Below are 21,490 nucleotides of genomic sequence, written 5' to 3'. Positions count from 1 at the left end.
AGTGCAAATGCGCTAAAAATCCACATCAAAATTTAAGATTACACATGAGTTTCAAACTACTAAAATTTCAAACCTTTTTTTCCTCTTATTATGCCCACACCAAACAAATATCTGCTGACACTAAAAACTATTTTCTGTGAATTATCCGTTTTCAATAATCTTTCTGCCTCAAAACAAGACCTAATACCCAGGTTTCGACAGATTGGTTTAATCAATTTTTTCCTGGGCATGGCATAGGCAGGGCAAAAGAATAGTAAGTGAAGGTTGTTTTCTTGTGTATCCAGTTGGCATAATGCACAGCAATCCATATTACTCTCCTCTGCATTTCGGCCCCATTTTGAAGTGTTCAAGTTGGTTTCCAGAACACCATAACGAAATTTCATATATAAGGATTTTGCCAACTGGGGCTGCACTTCATCCAGAAATTGCTCAAAGGCCGAGGTTGGTTTCATAAGAAGAAACTGGGCCGTTAATCTACCAGTGTCTGGGCTATGGGACACATTGTTTTGAATATACGCCCAAAAGGTAGTTTTCAATATTTTCTTATATGCCAATGTCAATAGGGTGGGTTTTTCCCAAAAGTGCTTCAGCCCAAGCTTGCAGAAACAAGAGTAAACATTCTTAATCCACTGAAGGCTAGTACATTGGCCAAACCTTAGAATTTCTTCTAGCCCTTCTTTATAGTGGGCGCGTTTGGTTGTTAACCACAATTTCACCCAGAACAATAATGGTCTTAATATGGCTAATGATCAATACGTTTAGTATTTAAGTCCATAACGATAGGAATTACAGGTGTGCGCACCGGGAGACGTAACAACTTCCTAAAAAATTAATTTTCTTCTCCCACAAGGTATTCCTGCATGAGGGCCCCCATAGTTCCGCCCCATAAAGAGATGCCGATTGTGCTCTGTTTTTATATACATCAAGTGCGGGGGATACTGCCTTAGTAATACTGTTCTTGTGTTTTTTTAGTATTGGTAGGGAATTTTGAAGCAAAAGGGTCTCACTTTTCTGCAGTTGGGGTTGCCAGATCATTTTGGTGTCAAGTGTTATGCCTAGATAATTAAAGTTTTGCACATATTCTAGCTTCTGATTTTGGACAGTTATATTCTTATTAAACGATTTATGTGGGTTGACTGCGATATATTTTGTTTTGCTAGAGTTTATGTCTAGGCCGTTAGAATCGCAGTAAACACCAAAAGAATCTAATAAGCATTGCAAGCCCTTTGGGGTTTGGGATATTAAAATAGTGTTGTCCGCAAATAAAAGAGCTGGTACAGGCACCCCACCTAGCTTTGGCAAGTCATGCGCACAGCCCAGTATGTGTTCTGGGGCATCCTTTACGTATAGTGAGAATAGGGTGGGCGCCAGCACACAACCCTGTCTTACGCCCCTTTTTACCGGGATTGAAGTTACTCAAAAGTGCAACAGTAATTTACTTGATCGATGTAGATTACCTTTGTGAATAGGCTCCAGAAGACTTGTACCACCAAAAAAAGTATATAAAAATTGTACCTTTAAATTTTTAACAACATACATTCTTGCATACACAAAAATGCAATTGAAATGAAATGAAATGAAAACTTTATTTGCATAATTAATTAAAACTATTACAAGTTTGCATAGTAAATACAATTACAATGAATAAAAACCTTTTTTTTTTTTTTTTTAAAGAATTAATACTGGGAATTAATACTCTTTATTTGAAAAGAATGTACTTATTCCGTCCAGAGGTTAAGAAAGGAGTTTTATTGCTTCTTCAAGGAATTTAACTCCACGGCAAGCTAAGATTATGGAGGAGCCACTAAGCCAACATGTGACTGCCTGTCTGCAAGATCGAATATTTAGCACGTTAAAAATAGGTTTCAATAAAAATCGTCTCTGGTTTATCAGGGCCGTGCATGTACAGAAAAGGTAGACCAAAGTTTCTGTATGGTACCCGCAAAGGCGGCATTGTTTCGTCTGATGCGGCGGTTTCCAAGATGGTAGTAGGTCTTTTGAGACATGCATCCCCATCCGATAAGCTGTAAATACATTTTTGAGGTGTCCATTAAAGTGGGATGCTAGGTAGGGCGATGGTTTTAAAGATGTAAAAGAGTTCAAGATGGTCCAACCATGCCGACGTTTTACCAATGTCTCTTTATCCTCCGTAAACGATTTCTTTTTTGCCGCTGCAATTAAAGTGTGTAGTGCAACAGGTTCCACCGATTTGTGAGCAATAGGGTGATGCACATTTAAAAATGTCTGCATGAGAAGCATTCTTATAATATATAATGGTCAGCCAACTTCAGAAGCAAAGGGAAAATTAAATCTTTCATTTGTGGAATTTCACCAGTTGTTACAGAGGTCGGGGTTTTTGCACAGGACCAAAAAAGACAATCGGCTTCTACTCCAATGTTAGTCCTTGCCCGAAAGATATATTTTCATGTTTTCGTTACACCTTCCCAGCTTGTAATATTGATATTTTTCGATCTTGTCTACGTTTCCATGGGTCTCATCAGAATGCAGACTCACAAAAAAGTCAGACACACAGCAAATCAATTTACTGGATATTTGGATAGCAAATTAAGATACCCTCGTCACCCATCTACACACCAAACCCACAGATGGTAACAGTTTAATGCATTATAAGAGTTTCCATCTGAGCAGTCTATGGGATAATCAACCTTATGGGCAATTCCTTTGTGAAAATGTAAATCTAAAGATTACTTACCTAATTAGACAACCTAATTCAGTGATTTAAAGGAAAGAGGGGAGGTTCAAAGAAACCTTTTTTTGTTTTCTTTTTCAACATAAACTAGACCAGATGGGTACTTTTTTCTCTTAAATATTAATTGTGTGCCAGTGGGCCCAACACATCTAGCAATTTATCCTTACCTTGCTTTAGTGAACATTCTAAACTTTTTAAGGTTCTCTTCCTAATTTAAACTAAAAAGTTATTTAACGCCAGGATCCAGATTCATTTTTTATTTCTGAATACTTCCTCCTGAATCTTATCATGAGAAATTTCTCTCGACGTAGCTTCTTTCTCACCCATTTTTGTATATCTGTGCAATATATGTAATCACTTTCTCTAGAAACCCAGTATTGATCTATGCAGATGTTCGCTCTGTCTGTCAATTAGAATACAGCAACTGTGCTCCGTAACAATTTCCTGTCAGGAGCCCTTGAACCCCGACTTGAGTCTTAGCCTGCAAGTTCTTTTGTGGGCCAAATGAAAATGAAGCCCAATCGTAGCAAGATCTAGAAGAATACTTCCTACACCTCATTCCACTGACACGTAACAGCTAGTACAGGCCATCAAGCTGGAGACAGGATTTTGAAGTGGTCATGCCCCATGTCTGTCTCTGGACATGCAATCTACTGAGATGACGCGCTTGCGCCCCTGAAGCTTAGTTGCTCAAACCTCCATTCAGAACTGCTCTCGAGTTCACCAAGACTCACACCTTCGACACTCACACCAGACTGCCTCTCACTATACAAAGTATTGTTTGAGAAGATATTTTAAAGAATTGTTTTTTAAAAAGTATGTAATTAATCCTAACAGACATTGAAAGACCTACCTCTTGCTACATTACATTCTTATTGCTAACTTCGAAATGACCAACCTATTGCTTCAAAAGAGTGGAGGCTCTACTGCTACCTGATGTAGCCTCCACAAAATTCAAAATACTCTACACATTCTTCACGGAAAGCTCAAGCCAAAAGGAGTAACAATACTTATCTTCTCATGGAGTAGCAAATAAAGCATGAGGAATGTTGGGGTGCAGTTGCAATGTAAGGGAGCAGAACAATTCTAGTTCAATAATTATTCAAGTTTGGTTCGAAGGGTTTTTAAGTGCTGCAGAGAAGAAGCCATCAAGGAGTTTTCTGGTTAATGCTACCTCCTGTCCTGACATAAAATGCTTTTGAGGTTCATGAGAAGCAACTACCTTACCAGGATTACACTGTGTGCCAGGGGTCAGTCAGGACTTGATGTATGAGTTTTGTCTGTTCCCAATATATTTAGGTTGTGTGTGGGAATGTCTGTTGGCATCATATTCATGAACGGACAGGAAACTATCTAGTCCATCTCTGTTCTCAACTTAGAACATCTCCTCTTTGTCTCCATCTATTCCTTCTGGTTTTGAAAACGTGTTGTCGTTTTGTTTTTGTGTCCCCCAAGTGTCATAAAACAGATGTCAAACTGGATTTGTGCACTGCGTACCTGAATTATTGGGAGGCCCTGACTATCTAAATTTTAGTAAACAAAAACTTCATATGGCGGTGGCAAACTTATATGGATGAGATATCCCCTTGAACTGAGTCGCTTTCTACGGTATAACCACAGGAAAGAGAGTCATGGTCCCATAGGGGGATGATCCTGTATTTAGCAAATGCTTTATCGATCCTTTCCTTTTTTTCAAATTCAAAGAAGTAGAGGTTGAGATTTCCTGAGAGTAAGTTTTAGCCAGCGAGGACCTTCAGTGACCCATTGAGGCACACATACATGCAGAACTTAAAAGACCAGTGCATAAGAAAAGGATGATAGGTTTTGAACCACTTATCCTTGCCACTAAACTCCATGAAGAAAACTGCTATATTGTTGACCCAAGCTTCATCGATTAAAATCTTGTTCCTGGGCAATTTCAATCTCTTAATCAAGCTTCAGAGGTTTATGGAACAGGTTAGCCCCCCCAGATGAGATCTAACACCACCCATTCATCGTTATATTTCTTTCACATGCAGCATCAACAGCTCAGATATAAATGATAAACCCAGATTATGGATGTATCACTGGTTGATTACATTAATCACAAAATATCTGACTGTAACCACTTAAGCTCAAATGCCTTGATCATAGCTAATCCAAACTATCAAGGGTACTTCAGAAGTGTTTCACCAACCAATTTTCACAAAGCTTCCATCATCTTTGACCAGCCATTCTCATCAGTTTAAACTAACCCAGATGCCTTTTTTGTCTATCTCCATACAACAATCTCTAGCACCCTCAACATAGTTCTTCCTCAAGGAATAAAAAAAACAAGGCTAATAACAGCTCATTGAACTCATATCTACAAATATTAAAACATTGGGTCAGAAATGTGAACCACAGTGAAGAAAAGGTAAGCAGTAGTTGAGAGAGAGCTTTGTAAAGCACACATGAGGAAATGCTATAGAGATGACCAAAATCAACATGGCATCAAATAATACTAGAAAACTATTTAAATTTTTCTAGGAAGCAGCTGAGCCAGGGGTATTAAAGAAGGCATGTGTCACCTTGGACCAATGCTGTGAAAATCGATGTATTTCACTGATAATAATAGAAGTGGGAGAAAGACCCACCCCACTCCTGCACCCGCTGAGTCAATCCTCCAGACACCCAAACATCATCCTCATCTTTTAAAATTCTGAGTCTTGAGCAGGTGTGCAAAGCAGCTAGTAAGTTTAAAGCCTCAGACATCGGTCTTTAACCTTGACATTTCTCTGCAATAAGATACCACATTATTACTCTTAGCAGAGCGAAATGTAGAATTACAGATTCTTAATTACAATAAGGAATAGTCCCCATTGCCTAAAAGAATCAATAATAATTCCCATGCTAAAGAAGCCATCAGCCAGCATGCTGAAAACAACAAACTGTAAACCTATCTCAACTCTCCCCTTGATTAACAAATTCCTTAAGGGTAAAGTGATAACCTAGCTTAAAAAATGTATAGAATCAAACAATATGCTACACAATAGGCAATCAGGTTTTAGTATACAAAGACGGATTGAAACCACAATTGCCAGTATCAGGGAAGCTTGCTTCGATGACCGTCAACCTGAAATCTTAATCCTATCCAGTTTATGATACAGAAGACTATTAAAGCCCTATGTGCGTACCTCAACTATTGAGACAGCATCACCAGACACAACCCTATTATTGCACCAATCCTTCTTCAATATGACTGATATTTCTCAGCATCGCCTACAGTTCTAAGTATACCACAACATATGTATCCATCTGGACAGCCCAGAAAAACTGTGCAAATACATATCTACCTGCCTGAAACAAGTGAACCACTGCACAAAGGAGAGTTTCTTCTGTCTGAAAGGAGCAAAGACCAAAATCCTCAGAGTGGGCAACCTCAGGAGTAACAGCCATCATTCAATTGGTCAGAGGAACTAGAAGCCCCTCCATTCCCAGTTTAAGCATTAGCATTCTCCAAGAATGGTTCAATGCACAACTTTCTTTTGATCTCTACATTACATCTGTGTTTACAAACACCAGTGTCTTTCTTATGTTACTGCCTAGGCTCCTCCCAGTGCCCTTAGGGCATGTATGTGTGCAAAATGTGCACACATGCATATTTCAGGGGTGCAACAGGGTGTCCCTTTGGCACCCTGGCAACCTTGAAATTGCATTCTTAATTTGCGATTCTCTAATTGGTAATCGCAAATTGAGAATGTCTTCCCATTCATTCCTATGGGCCTCCTAGTCCACAGGAATGAATGGGAAGGTATTTCTTATTTGCGAATGTCAATTTGCAATTTGCAAATAAGGAATATGTAGGATGCGCAAAATTTTTAGCAAATCCTACATACATTGCAATTTACGGTTCTCCAATTGCGATTCGTTAAAAACCGCAATTTGAGAATCGCAAAACTCTTTTTTGATACTTATGGCCCCAGGATTGGGTCAGAGGCAGATCCCTCTCCCTTTCCCACCCAGAGTTCACAGTGGTGACAGATGCAACATTTCTGGGGATGGGCGGCCACATGGGAGAGGCGGAGATCAGAGGCCACATCAACCTTATGGAGCTTCAGGCGATTCGTCTTACACTGAAAGCATTCCTTCCTTCTGTCAAAGGAAGGGTAGTTCAGGGCAGGGGTCGTGGACCCTATGTCAAGATGCTCTCCGTCTCTGGACATGGCTGGAACATCAGGGCATTTCCCTGGTGGTTCAACACCTGGCAGGTTCACTGAACACCAGGGAGGACGTACTCAGCCGCAGGTGCATGATGGATCACAAATGGCGTCTTCACTCGGAGGTGGTGCAATGTCTCTTTCAGCAGTGGGGAGAGCCTTGGTTAGATCTATTCGCCACCAAAGAGAACATGCAATGTCAGCAGTTCTGCTCATTGAAATTTCGTAGGCGGCACTCGCTAGGCGACGCTTTTCATCACAAGTGGAGTTGCGGTCTTCTATACGCCTTTCCGCCTATACCACTTCTGCACAGAGTGCTGAAGAAGATCAAGCATGACCGGGCCCAAGTCATTCTTGTGGCTCCGGACTGGGCACGAAGAGTCTGGTATCCCGAGCTCTAGCACTTGGCCATCGATCCTCCTATCAGACTGCCTCTTTGGGAGCATCTTCTGTCACAGCAGCAGGGGAAGGTACTCCACCCAAACCTGTCCAGCCTCCACCTCCTTGCTTGAAGATTGAGCGGCGGCAGTTGACAACTTTCAACCCTCCTCCAGAAGTCTGTAACGTTATCTTGACAGCCAGGCGTCCCGACACCTAAACGGTATAAGCCTGTAGATGGAACTAATCTGTGGATCCCCTTTCTGTCCCTCTTTCTGAGGATCTCCCTTTCATTCTTTCTTTGGCCCAGCAGGGCTCTGGGCACTCTTAAAGGCTATCTTCCGGCCATTTTGGCCTTTCTTTGCCTTCTTGATCAGCCTCCTTTTTTCAAGTCCCCTACTGTAAATCGCTTCCTTAAGGACATTACTCACCTGTTTCCTCCTATTCCTTTTGTAATGCCCCAGTGTGACTTGAACCTTGTTCTGACTTACCTTATGTGCGCTCCTTTGGAGCCGATACATAATTGTCCTCTCAGACTTTTGACCCTAAAAACTGCCTTTCTGGTTGCCATCACCTCTGCTCGCAGGGTGAGCAAGCTTCAGGCTCTTTCTACTAAACCACCTTTCCTGGCTGTTCATCCCAACAAGGTTGTCCTTCGCACTAGACCTTCTTTTCTTCCGAAAGTGTTTACCTCTTTCCACATAGGACAGACCATCACTTTGCCTACCTTCTTCCCGCCCTGCATCCTTCTAAAAAGGAGGAGAGACTCCACCGTCTGTATTCAAAACGTGCGCTTTCCTTTTATCTGGATCGCACAAGACAATTCCCGGTGGATGATCAGCTCTTTGTTGGCTATGTGGGCTCCAAGAAAGGGCGGTCCGTGCAAAAGCAGACCATCTCTCGGTTGGTCGTTCTTTGCATCAAAATTTGCTATTCCTTGGCGAAAAAGGAACCTCCTGTAGGATTGCGCGCCCATTCCACCAGGGTGACGGTGGCTTTGGGACGTGGAGTCCCCCTTCATGACATCTGCCAGGCAAAGTGGGCTTCATTGCACACGTTCACTAAACATTCCTGCCTGGACAGCCAAGTCTGGAGAGACGGCCTTTCAGTTCTCCAGGACTTTCTGGTGAGAACTTAGTTTGTCAACCCACCACCGGGGTTGGCATTGCTGGGGTATCTATTCTAAGGTGAGAGATCCATAGTTAATAGTCTCTTTCAGATGAACAAGTTACTTACCTTCGGTAACGATATATCTGTAAGAGACATATATTACTTATAGATTGCTCACCGCCCCACCCAACCTCCCCGTTCTGCGAACTGACTTCTAGCATAACGGACTCCCTTTCCGGGCCCTAGTTTTGTGCACCCGTGGTCAGTGACTTGCATGGCTCTGCGCTTCTGGCGTGGAATGTCGTGTAAAGAACTGACGTCAGCACGCAGGGGCGGCATCTAAGTAGATACAGCGATGTCATTCCGGCGATCACGACGCCAACAAAGAACGCTGGGTCGACTGACGCTGCCTACTGACGTGCAGGGGTACTGCTGAAGAAAAAATTTCCGGATCCAGTCTGACGCCTGGGGGTAATCTAAGGTGAGGAATCCATAACTAATATGTCTCTTACAGATATATCGTTACCGAAGGTAAGTAGGTTGTTCTTTATTAACAATACAACCACCACCAATACCACCACCACCAATACCACCACCACCAATACCACCACCACTAATACCACCACCATCAATACCACCAATACCACAATCAACACCACCAATACCACTACCACCACCCACACCACCACCACCACCAATACCACCAATACCAATACCACCACCACTAATACCACCACCACCAATACCACCACCAGCACCAATACCACCACCACCAATACCACCACCACCAATACCACCACCACCAATATCACCACCACTAACACCAATGCCACCACCAATGCCACCACCACCACCAATACCACCACCACCACCAATACCAACACCATCAATACCACCACCACCAATATCACCACCACTAACACCAATACCACCACTAACACCAATGCCACCACCAATACCACCACCAATACCTCTACCACCAATACCACCACCACCAATCCAATACCACCACCACCAATACCACCGCCAATACCACCACCAATACCACCAATGCCAATACCACCACTAATAGCAATAACACCACCAGTACCACCATCACCACAAATCCCACCATCAATATCACCCACCACCATCACCAATATCACCACCACCAATATCACCACCAATACTACTACTACCACCAATGCCACCACCACCAATACCACCACCAATACAAACACCAACAATACCACCACCAATACTACCACCACCACCACCAATACGACCACCGCCACCACCACTACCACCAATGACACCACCACCAATACCACCACCACCAATACCAATGCCACCAATACCACCACCTCAGCGCCTCTCGCTCACTAGTAATAGCAGGGGCACTGTACAAGGCCGGAGCTGCAGCCGAGACCATCCCTTCCTCCATGCCTGCCATAAAGCACAGCCCGCCCTGCACAAGGAGGTGGAGCCAGGGCCCACTACAGCTGGAGTGTTTTTTATTAGGCCAAAGATAGCAATGACATTACACAATGCCACACTGCACACTCAAATCACGGAGAGAGCAGGAAATAGACCCCCCGCCCCTTCCTGCTCTTCCTCCTGAGCCGCGACAGTGTAATCACAGAGCGAAAGGTGTTGGAGCGCTTTGTTAGTGTTTATAGCTCAGATCATATGTAACTCTCACTTCACACTTTGTGTCTGTGTAATTTACAACACTTACACATCTTCTTCACTGCGCTATTTATCATTACTTTGAAGACGTCCCATGCTGGTCTCTTCCTCTGATATTTACAATCTAACAAGCGGTCGAGAAGGCCCTTTATTGCAATGCAATGGGCCCCGCATTAACAAGAGTTTAAGCTATCAGTATTGTAAATAACAATGCCTTTTATTTATGTTTTAAAACCCAAAACATAAATAAAAGGCGTTGTCATTTACAATGCCAATAGCTCAAACTTGCGTGAATGCGAGACCTATTTCATTGCAAATGCTTGTTGGACTTAGTGTTGTGATACTCATAGCAATCTGACAAAGTCATCACCCATTTTCCTTCCAAATCCAGCTTCAGATATATGCCCTATAGGGGACATACTATCCTACTCTCTGTGTAGAACAGGGCTCTCAGGAAGATGAAACAGCTGAAGCGTGGTTTAGCACCCCAGTAGAATAATTAGACAGATCCTTGGTCCTCATTAGATTACAGTTAATAAGCTGTGGATGACCATGGTTGTCTATGAATATAAAATCAGGTTGTAGCGATCTCAAATCCAAGTATTCACTGTGGGTTCTTTCCTACATCAAACACTGTCATTGAAGCGCAGATCACTCCTTCTCTATGTTCTGCTTTTCAGAGTATCACCTCTAGGTGACACAAGCCATACTGGAATTTGCTAGTACATTGGATTTCACATTTCACTCCTATACTGTTCAGAGGATGTATCATATCTGCCTTCACATTTTAGGTTCAATACTGCTTGGTGATCTATTCAAAGTACGTGTTTCTGATAGAAATTATTGGCTGGAGAACTTTTGACAATAACTGTACTGTAGGCACATAGAACAGAGTCACATGCATCCTGTGGAACCTTTGCTTTGTTTTTTGGGAAATATGTTTGTGTTAGTGCTCGACAAAGGAAACCTGGACAGTTTACAGATGTTTGTGTTTGTGACCTGAGGTTGATGCGAGTCATAAATAGGGGCCAATGTAGAGTTTGACAAATGGTGACAGAGTACCCTCTCCACCAAACTCTTGGTCTGCCCTCCTGATTTAGAGTTAGGCAGAATCCAGGTTTACTCCAACGGTGTTAAATTTACTCTGTTTACCTACATCTTTTTCCAATGGCTCGAAGGACTGGGGGAAGCACATAACATTGCCTGCCCTATTTAGATAAAGTGTGGTGGTGAGGGACCAGAAATGACAAATAATAATCTCCACACCATGTGAGAAAAATCACATTTTTTTGTGCTACTAGTTTTGTTATTATTTCATAACCAAACACCTGGTTTGGGAGCTTGTTTTTGAAAAATAACTTTTACAACATTGACAGGAACCTTTATGACAGCAGTTTCTGCAATGTGTAGAGTTATCAGTCGACCTGGCAGACATCTTTCAAAATGGCGGGCAGAGATGGAGGCAGATGTAAATGCCTCTGCCATCCTGTCTGTCTTTTCTTTGTCCGTCAATCCCTAAATCAGAGTCTAAGGGCCTGATTGCGAGTTTGGCGGTCTTGGGACCGCCATTACGTTGTCGTCTGATTAACTGCTGTACCGTTGGCGGACTGACCGGCGTATTACGATGTTGACGGTCTCATAGACTAAAGACCACCGGCAAACAGCTGCCACCGCCAGGCATTCGCAGACCGCTTCGACGGCTGTCGGGGAAAAGCAAAGCAGCTGCCATATGGTGGTACAGAGAAGTCTCACTGCCGTGTGAATTACGAGTTGGCTGTCCAATGAGCAACCTGTGGTGATGGGACTGCTTGCTTCTTGTTGGCGGAGTCGGAGGAATTTGGGTACATATTCACTCATTTCCTTTTCTTCCCCTCAGTCTCCGACATAGACTCCTTTCTCCAGTTCCTCCCTTCACAGCAGCATATTGCCCTGCAGAAAATGACCCTTTTTGTGCCAAAATGTAAGTAAATCCATTTTGTACTATTTTCCAGTGACTGGACTGGGCACATATGGTCCAGAATCCAGCAGTGTGAAAATATACGTAAAAGGTATTTTTTCACATGTCATTCATATGTGTACACTGCAATCTAAATATCCACACCAGAATCGACATATGCTAAATAATACACACACCCCTCCCCCATCAGAAACACCGCCGCTGGCTCATCGGAATTTGGCGGGCGGGAGACCGCTACAACAGCGGTCTACTTCAGGCGGCAGCAGTACAGCTTTGGGACCTCCAAACTCATAATCAGGCCATAAGTTCATTAATTGTTCTAGGATCCTCCACCTAAGCCTATTTTCTGATGCCAAATCTGGAAACCATTTCTATACTACATGATATGTTTACTAAGGGGGGGCATGGCTTGGCTGCCGACGGGCATGGACGTGTGAGCAGAGAGCTCCGCATCCAGCCCAGCCAAAATCCTGTTCAACCTGCAGCCCCGGTGTTCCAGACGCCTGGAGGGCAGCCTCGAGTGCTCCGGTCCCTGACCACGGCGCGGCGGAGCGGAGCGCGGCGCTGAGGACTGGCGCCGCGCTGAGAGTAGCGGCAGCCGCGAGTCACCGCCGGCCATCTTGGGTGGCCTGAGAGCAGCGGACCAGCCGGGGCCCACAGTTTCGTGGGAACCGCCCGGAAGTGCAGCGCGACCGGCCGAGGACGCCGGAAGTGGCGGCCCCAGCGAGGCGGCGGCCGGACCGGGTTGGACCCCACCCAAGGGGAGAGCCCTGCTGCTGCTAGCCCTTGCACAGCCGGACTTGGGCGCGGCGGCTGCCTTGAGGTGGAGGTGTGCTCCGAGGAGCTGAGTGCGGCCTGAAGGAGGTGGTGTGCTCCGAGGAGCTGAGTGCGGCCTGAAGTGGGGCGGCGACCCTGGTGACGGCGTGGCTGCGGAACCCCCGGAGGAGCTGATAGCGGGCCAGGAGTGGGACGGCCGGCGCCACGCGGGCCATTGTGGAGGTGGTCTGCCGGGTCCTGGACCGCAGACCGGGCCGAACGGAGGGACGGACTTTGCCTCGGGGGTCCAGTGAGGAGATAGGACGGCGAACGACGGGGGTGCCTGCGGCTGTTACACCGCACTGCAGGGACGACAGGCTTCGAGGAGTGGAGCGGGTCCTCCTCGCTGGGGCCCCTCAGGGAGCACGTCATTGGCGGTTAGAGGCAGGAGTGTGTGGTGCCTCATAGCCGGAGAAGAGATCTGCCGTGACCACTGTGCTGAGGCCTTGCTCTGGTTGGCGATAGCCTCGCGGCCCCCTGGTGGGCCCCCTGACCCGGGAGCATGGGCAAACCAAGGTCAAAGCCGGGAGCGAATCCGGCGGACTCCGTAGGCGACTCGGCTGGCGGCCGGGATGGCGGGACTCACGTGGACTCTGCGGTGGGGCTCCAGCAGCGTCAGATGGAACAAATCCTGCAGGCCATAGCGGATACCCGAACGGCGCTGCAGACGGACATTGCGCAGGTGTCCTCCGATCTGGGATTGCTACGCACGAACCACAGGAAGCTGGTGGACAGGGTCAAGCAAACGGAGGACGCGTTGGACTTGGCAGCTACGGCGCAGAAGGCATTGGAGGCCCAGTCGACGGACCTTCTCAGGAGGGTGGCGGTCCTAGAGAAGAGGGCAGAAGATGCGGAGGGACGTAATCGCCGCAACAACATCCGTGTGGTGGGCCTGCCCGAAAAGATTGAAGGAGGAGACATGCTGGCTTACCTGGAGACCTGGCTGAAGGAGGTGGTGGCACCGGGAGGACTGACGCAGTTTTACACCCTGGAGAGGGCGCACAGGGTCCCGGCCCGGCCTCCGGATCCGGGCCGACCTCCCAGGCCGGTGGTGGCTCGGCTGCTGCACTACAGGGACCGCGATATCATTCTCCAGAAGGCGAGATCCATGGGCCCCTATCAAGTGGAGAATGTCCCGGTATCAATCTATCCGGATTATCCCATGGAGGTCCAGCGCAGGCGATCCTCCTTTCAGGCGGTGAAAAAGGCGCTACGGGACGAGGGCCTGCAGTACTCCTTACTGTTCCCGGCTCGCCTCAGACTGGTACTGGACGGAAAGACATCCTTCTTTACGGACCCCGCATGTGGACGAGGAGGGGCCGTCGGGGACCCGGGCGAGGGCTCGCCGCAGCAGGCGCAACAGGACACGGACACCAGGGGTCCGATCACCGGGAGCATCCCAGACGGTGCTGGAGCGGCGGCTGCATTGCGGGCGGTCTCTGTGATATCGGGGGCCGCGGCCTCCCAGCCCAGTGAAGACTCGGGCTCCAAGAGGGGCTCGGAGGCCTCCCTGTCGGATGGCCCCGGAGAGGATGCGGAGCTGCTACCGGACGTGACCCCAGGGACGGCAGATGAACTGCTGGACGCTTGAAGGAACTGGGACTCCCCAGGGTGCAGTAAGAGGCGCAGAGCGGGAGTTGTATGTATGTGGGGTGGAGGGCCCAGACCTGGCTTTGCGGGGTTGGGAGTGTGATCGGTAACAGATGACGCCTTGCGGACTGGGGGTTGTTGCTGGGGGGCCCTGGAGTGGGGAGCTGGAGAGCGGGAGATTTGAAGGGGCGAGGAACACCGGGGGGGGATTTGCAGAGACTGGGCGCGGATGCACAGCGGGGGACAGTCGACCGGCCCGTCTGGTGCAGAGCCACCACCTCACCCTCACGGACATTGTGAGACGCTGGTGGCTACCAGAGTGTTAGATATTGGGGACGAGGCAGGGTTGCTCGCTCTCCCCCTTGTTGTTCGCCCTGGCTATTGAACCACTGGCGGCGCATGCCCGACTGGGGCGTTCTTATGCAGGCGTTCACTTGAGGGGGGATGCCCACTATATCTCTCTGTATGCTGATGATCTGCTGATGTTTTTGGCGGATGCCGAGGGTGCGCTGCGTGGGGCGACTGCCTTGTTGGAGGCCTTTGGACGCCTATCTGGGCTCAAGGTCAACTGGGGCAAGACATGCTTGTTCCCGCTGGGACCGGGCGGCCGGGCCCCCCAGTCACTGGGACTGGTCCGATGGGAGGGGGGCTGCCTGCGATATTTGGGGGTTAATATCTACCACACCCAGCCGGACTTGCTGGAGGGGAATATTGGCAGATTCATTCGCGGCTTGCGGGGTAGCATGAGTTTCTGGAGTACGCTACCACTTTCGTGCGCCGGGAGGGTGGCGCTGTTGAAGATGGTGGCGTTGCCACGACTCCTCTATTTCTTTCGCACCCTACCTATATGGGTGCCTGCGTCGTACTTCCAACGGCTCAGGGCGATGTCCACGGGCTTCATTTGGGGCTCGGGGAAACGGCGGGTGGCTTTGACCACCCTGCGGCGGCCGAGAGCAGAAGGGGGCCTGGCAGTCCCGGACTTCGAGTGGTACTATCTGGCGGCTCAACTCCAGTGGCTTACGCAGGCGGTTGCCAGGGAATACCGGGGCCCGGAGGGCCCACAGGGCAGGTTGATTCCGCGGCATGTGCTAGCCTTCATAGTCTTGCAGCAGAGGCTGGACCTTGCCCTGCTTACGTTGGTAGAGCGTACACTCCGGCTGTGTTGGAACCGGTGCCAGCGGAGGGCGGCGATAACCCGCCCCTACGCCCCGGAGATTCCTTTGGGAATGTGTACGGCGTTCCCGCATGGAGGCGACTGGTCTGGGCTGGCTGTTTGGGAGGAGTTGGGCGTGCAGATGGTGGGCGACTTATTCCGGGAGGGGGTGCTGCTGCCTTTCCAGGAGTTGCAGGACTCCTATGGGCTCCCACGTGGGGACTTTTTACTTAACGCGGCCCTGGTAGCGAGCCTTCAGCGGCACTGGAATGCGGGGCTCTCGGAACCACCGGTCGCTGCAGGTTGCCAATATGTAGTGATGGCGGCGGGGACGTCCAAGGCCATTACTTGTCTCTACCGCAGACTGTCGTCGGAAGGCCTACCGCCCCTTGCCGCCTTGAGGGGCAAGTGGGAGTTGGACCTTGAGAAACCGATCCCCGAGACTACCTGGACCACGTTGGTGCGGCGGGCCTGGAAGGGAACGCGCAATGCCCGGTTCCAGTTGGTTCAATTTTTCACGTTGCACAGGGCATATTTGACGCCGGTTAAAATATTGCAATATTTTGGGGGTGCGCACTCGCAATGCCCGCGGTGCGGAAGGGAGGGCGCTGATTTTCGTCACATGTTTTGGTCCTGCGTTCAGTTGGGTGATTATTGGGCAGAGGTTATGGATTGCCTAAATCAGGTGACGGACCGTGTTATTGACCCGGACCTGGGGGCCTGTTTACTGCTTTGGTTCCCACACACCCGCCGGACGAAGGTCACTAGCAAGTTTTACGACTTAGGATTGATAATGGCCAAGAGGGAACTGACTATGCACTGGAAGTCCAGGACGGGGCCTAGCTTCTTGCGGTGGAGGGCGGCCTTTGCGCGTTGGGCGGGGGCTGAGGGTGCGCTCCGGTTGCAATTAGCTCTTCGGAGGGATGACGAAAAGGCGCTGGCGACGGCCCGCGCGTGGGAGGCGCTGGTAGTGGAACTTCAGGGGCTGATGGCTAACAACGGGACAGAGGGGGACACATCTGGCGGGCAGGAGGAGGCGGTGAACGGGGAGTAGAAGGGGAGTAGTAGCGAGCGCTGGAAACAAGGGTGTGGTTAAGCGCGAGGGAAAGCCATGGTTCTCTAGTGGAGGGTGGGCACCCATGTCTGATTTATGGCAGGGAGGGGGCACATCAGGAGCGAGGCGAAAGACAGGAGGCACACTGACATGGGGTGGGGAGGGAGGGGGGAGGGCCTGTACGGGCTGGAAGTTTATGCTCCCGGATATTGGCTGGTAACTCTGTATGTGCAATACATTCTTTGACCGGGGAGGAAGCGGGGTTTGTACTGTGTTGTTGCTATGAAAACAATAAAAAATGTTTCAACAAAAAAAAATGATATGTTTGCTAAATCAAAAATTGAGAATTGTTTTGGTGATTATAATGAGCGCTGTGGGGTAGATTTACCAATATTTTACACAACGTAGTGAGATCCGTGAGAATGCAGGACAGCACTATAACTAAAAAGATATGATGCTGCTGATCACTTGCCAAGTAGTGGGGCATAATTACACTGCCTTACACCACACACATATTGCACCACATTGGAAATGTGTGTGCGTCACTAGGGTGCAAAGGTGTGTGTGTGTGATGTCTAGCATAAGGTTTGTACTGGAAGGGTACCCTTCCAGTACAAAATACTAAGCTCAGGCATACTTTGCATGTGTGCTGTACTGTGCACCACACATGGAAAGTTAGAAAAAGCATCTTTCCTGCTTCTTTGAGCATGCCTCATGGAGGGGTATCTATTGGCACAAAGCCCGATATTAGAAGATGGGGCTTCCCGTCAAACACCATGAGTGCTACCATGGAAAAGCTCATGTACCATTTATGGAATTCCTCTTGACACAATGTATGGCAAAGCGTGATTTTCATTACTTCTAGACAACCTTCTAGCGCAAAAGAAACCTTTTTTGCTAGAAAATAAAGGCAAGATTTACTAACATTTGGCGCAAGGCAGCAAACTATCTTGCTGACTGCGTCAAATGGAAAGAGCAGGAATGTGCAATATTTATTAATCTGTGCTGCATTCCTACTCTCTCTCTGCGCAGGCGCACTGAACGCTGCCTAGTGCCAATGCAGGCACCCTTTCACCATAGTGCAAGGCTGCCTGTGGTACAGACAGAATTGTTTTTGTGCAGAAAAGGACAACTGCCTGCACCAAAACAATTCTCAGAGGCATTTTCGTCTTTCTACATGTGCTGCAGAATGCAGCACTTGTTGAAAGAGGAAAGAACAAGGAGAAATAAACGTATTTATCCTCCTTACGCCTCTTTTGGGATGGCGTAACATTTTGACGCATTCCCAGGTTTACTATTCTTAATAAATCTGGTTATGTGTGAGACCACCCACACTCTACCTATGGATCACTTTCCAAATTCAGAGTAACGAAAGGCAGAGATTTGCGCTGCCTTGCATTACTCTAGATTTACTAAGCCATGCAGAGCCAAGCAAGATGGATTTGCGAGGCTTAGTAAATGTGACTTAAGGGTTTGTGTTGCCTTACGTCACGCAAGTGCAACACAAGCCCTTACTAAATCTGGGCCTAAATAGTTTATCAAGACTTGGCACTGGTTTAGGTCACTTTTTGTGACTTTGCCAAGCCTTCATAAATCTGCCGTCAAGTGTACTTATAGATTTCCCTGTGAGCCCACACTGCAAGTGGCGAACCCACCAGCTGTGTTCAGTTTAAGATATTACTTGGAACTTATTTTCCATCTAGGCATAGTGCTACCAAATAAAATTGGTAGTCTGTTCTCTTAATGGTGATGAATCTTGACCCTTCATTAACTATTGAATCGTTTACTTTCAGATGATGAGTGAGGACCTCGATCGATTTGGCGGAGATGTGCTCCTGACCAACCAAGAGAAGTTGAAATTGGCCAAGTCGATCCAGGTGCAGTGGACAAATCTGGGACAAGATGTGCTGCAGCGACACTGCAGCCTGGACGGTGACCTTCCGCCAGAGCACAGGGTTATGGAGAATGTTAATCACTGCGTCCAGGATCTGTGTGTACAGTATACCTGTCGAGTGGAGGGTGAGAATGGTAAGCATCATAAGAAATATTTCCAATAGTCACATACTGTATGAGCACCATAAGAATTCTTTCCAATAGTCACTTACTGTACAGTATGAGCTATAGCACGTATGGCTAGGAATCATTTAATGAGCAAATGAATGAATGTAGCTAATGGAGTGACAGAGTGATTTAAGGGACTATAAAAATACACGTGACAGATGAAAGGCAAACAAGCGCTGCTGGATCTAAGTGACATGAAGTATAAGTATGAGCAGTATGACTAAACAACGGTTTAGAGGCTTAAAATAATGACATGCAGATAAAGGAATGACAGATGGATATGACAAGCATGGGACAGATTATAAGTGAAAATTACTTGGAATTATATTGATGCTGAATGTGGGGTTGGGAAGGATATACCAATCGAGGTATGAAGGCGATCCCATATTAGCTACATTCTTTCTAAGACCATGAGCAAAAGTGTAAACTTTTTTGGAGCACAAGCTGTTGTGGTTTAAAAACAATTTGGTACAACTTCTCTGTTTATGTTGGGATGGGAATGCCCCATACATGATAAAGGGGCATGTACCCCTGCGCTGATTGCCTGATTGTATGTGAAACTGATATCCTGATTTTTTGTTCTGATCAAGGAGGATGTGTAGGATATGTATTATAGTAAGACTCTGTGAGTAGTCAGAGTCTTGGTACTAGGACCAGTGGGATCCATTTCATATGTCCCCTGGATTAGCCTAGCACAAGATGGAGGGTGGATCCCGCTATAAGTGTATTTTCTGCATTTCTTTGGATGTAAGGTTTAGACCCAGACACTGAAGTGATTGAGGATGGAGACTGTCCTACCAATAGAAACACAATGTGTTTCTTGTTAGCAGGTGGCTGCTGATTATTTACTTCGGAGAACTGCAATTTGTTAGATAGTAGGTCCCTTGTAGGACTGCAGTTTCTCTTGTTTAAGGTGAGGTTGTTTCTAGAAAGGGCCTGCTCTTTTGCCTGTCCCTGATTACTGCTTCAGAAAGGCTGATGACAGGAAGGTGCAGAGAGCTCTTACTTCATTGTGCTTTAGTTGTGGATACTTCTGCTTGGAGCCAACATCATTGCTGCCTGCCATCCCCTTGCATAAAGACTGTATTTGAGAGACAGCCAGAAAATGTCATTTGAAAGTAAACCAACCCAAGCTGGTTCAAGAGCCTTAGACAGTGGATCCTCATCCCTGAGTGTCTGCAAGATAGCTAGTCTCTCACAGCCGAGGGAACATCACCTGAATTCAGCACTATATGCTGAAAGAGTTGAGGATCTTTATAGTACCTAGACGTCTTCCTTTTTTCTAAGAGATACAAGATTAGTGCCTGCTGGAGGAGAGACTCTCCAGGAGGATAAACTCAGCCTGTCCCTGCTTTGAGCAACACCCAAAGGAAGCTGACTGAGAGGGAATAAGGTGAGGAGCAAACCATGTGGTGAGGTTCCTCCATCCCATTAGAGGAACTCTTTTGTGAACAAAACCAAGACATTCAAGAGCGAATCCAGAAGTGGACCATGTTGTGTGATGTACCTCAGCCTCCCAAACTATTTCTGTTTTTTATCTGCTCCAAAACCTTCCACAGGGAATCCAGAAATGAATTGCGTTGTGAGGGGTCCCCCAGTCCCCTGAATGATTCCCATTATGAACTTTAGCAATACTTTCAAGTGCAAAGCATCATTGTTTTGTCCAGCATCGAGCTGTGTGACTGAGAGACTGGTTCTGCCAGTAAATGACATCGGAGCTGAAGATCCTTCATCGCCCCTAAAAACGGAAGCCCTTATTGGCACATAGGCCACAACTGTCAAAGACACTGACCTGCTGAAGACCTGGCCTGGAGGCTGCAACTGCTGTCACCAAGCACCAGTCTGCATCCTACCATGCAGACCATAACTGTCAATGATTTTTTATTTTTTTTATTTTTTATTTTTGAAAAAAAACCTTTATTATGTGCAGTTGCTTCATCTTACAAAGTACGGTCACCGTCCAGGCGGCGAATCAGTGAAACAAAGCGCACGTTTCCTGATGGTGAAACACAGCCATTCAGCCGGCAACCCGGGGGTCCGGCGGCGTTGTGCAGGTTAACGTGTATACAGGAACGAGATGCGTACATTGTTAAAACATCTGGTACATGGGGTTCTTTCCTTTTTCGGGTGTAGTTTTGTGGTGTCCCTGATGTGTGTTGTCAGCAATAGAGGATGGCGCTGTGGTTCAGCCCACTCCGCGGCTGTGCCGGTGGCTACCTAGGCCTTGATCTGGATTCTTACAGGACATCCCTAGTACCCCAAGATGGAAAGGCCTCCGGGCAGCCTAGCGTCAGCGTCGTGCTCATAGTGCAGGCTGAAGCGCGACAAAGATGCTGTGTTATAGCTCACGTCGGCATATCTGACAGCGTGTAGGCCCGGCGAGTCTAGTGTGCAGTTTCGTAGCTCATGGTTATGAGTGTGCTACGCGGTGCGCACCCGTCCCACCAGCGCCGCGCCTCCCCAGCCGCCAAGTGTCGGCGCAAATCCGGCATGGCACAGAGTGCGCATAGGTCAAGCGTTTGCCGTGTTCTCCGGGCGCATCCGCCCAAGGCGGGGAGCTCGTGTCTACAACACCCTGTCATTTGTAAGCGGGGGCTCGCTAGGGAGGGCAGCCCCCCGGGGGCGCCGCGCGTCGCATCCATCGTTAGTTATCCGTGGTGAAATGAGGATTCGATCTGGGAACTTGACCCATATATAAACTACTCCCCATGTATATGCGGCAATAAAGGGGTGTCAAGGTTAGGGTCGTAAACTCAGGTAGGGGCAAGGGGAAGGGGGGAGGAGGGAGGAGGAGATCATTCTGCGATCGAGCAGG

At 47.7% G+C, this 21,490-nt stretch overlaps 1 protein-coding gene across 3 annotated transcripts in view; it reads left to right on the top strand.

Moving 5' to 3' along the window:
- AXDND1 (axonemal dynein light chain domain containing 1) overlaps positions 1 to 21,490 on the top strand; it is a 564,522-nt gene that overhangs the window by 369,181 nt on the left and 173,851 nt on the right. For all 3 annotated transcript variants that reach the window (XM_085601802.1, XM_085601801.1, XM_085601803.1), the window contains exon 16: positions 18,408 to 18,642. In XM_085601802.1, the coding sequence (XP_085457928.1) occupies positions 18,408 to 18,642 (235 nt within the window). The remainder of the gene's footprint in view (positions 1 to 18,407; positions 18,643 to 21,490) is intronic.

Source organism: Triturus cristatus, chromosome 4_2 (genome assembly GCF_964204655.1).
Source record: "Triturus cristatus chromosome 4_2, aTriCri1.1, whole genome shotgun sequence".
Lineage (NCBI taxonomy): Eukaryota > Metazoa > Chordata > Amphibia > Caudata > Salamandridae > Triturus > Triturus cristatus.
The sequence above is the reverse complement of the archived record's forward strand: the minus strand, read 5'-3'. Positions and strand labels throughout refer to the sequence as shown.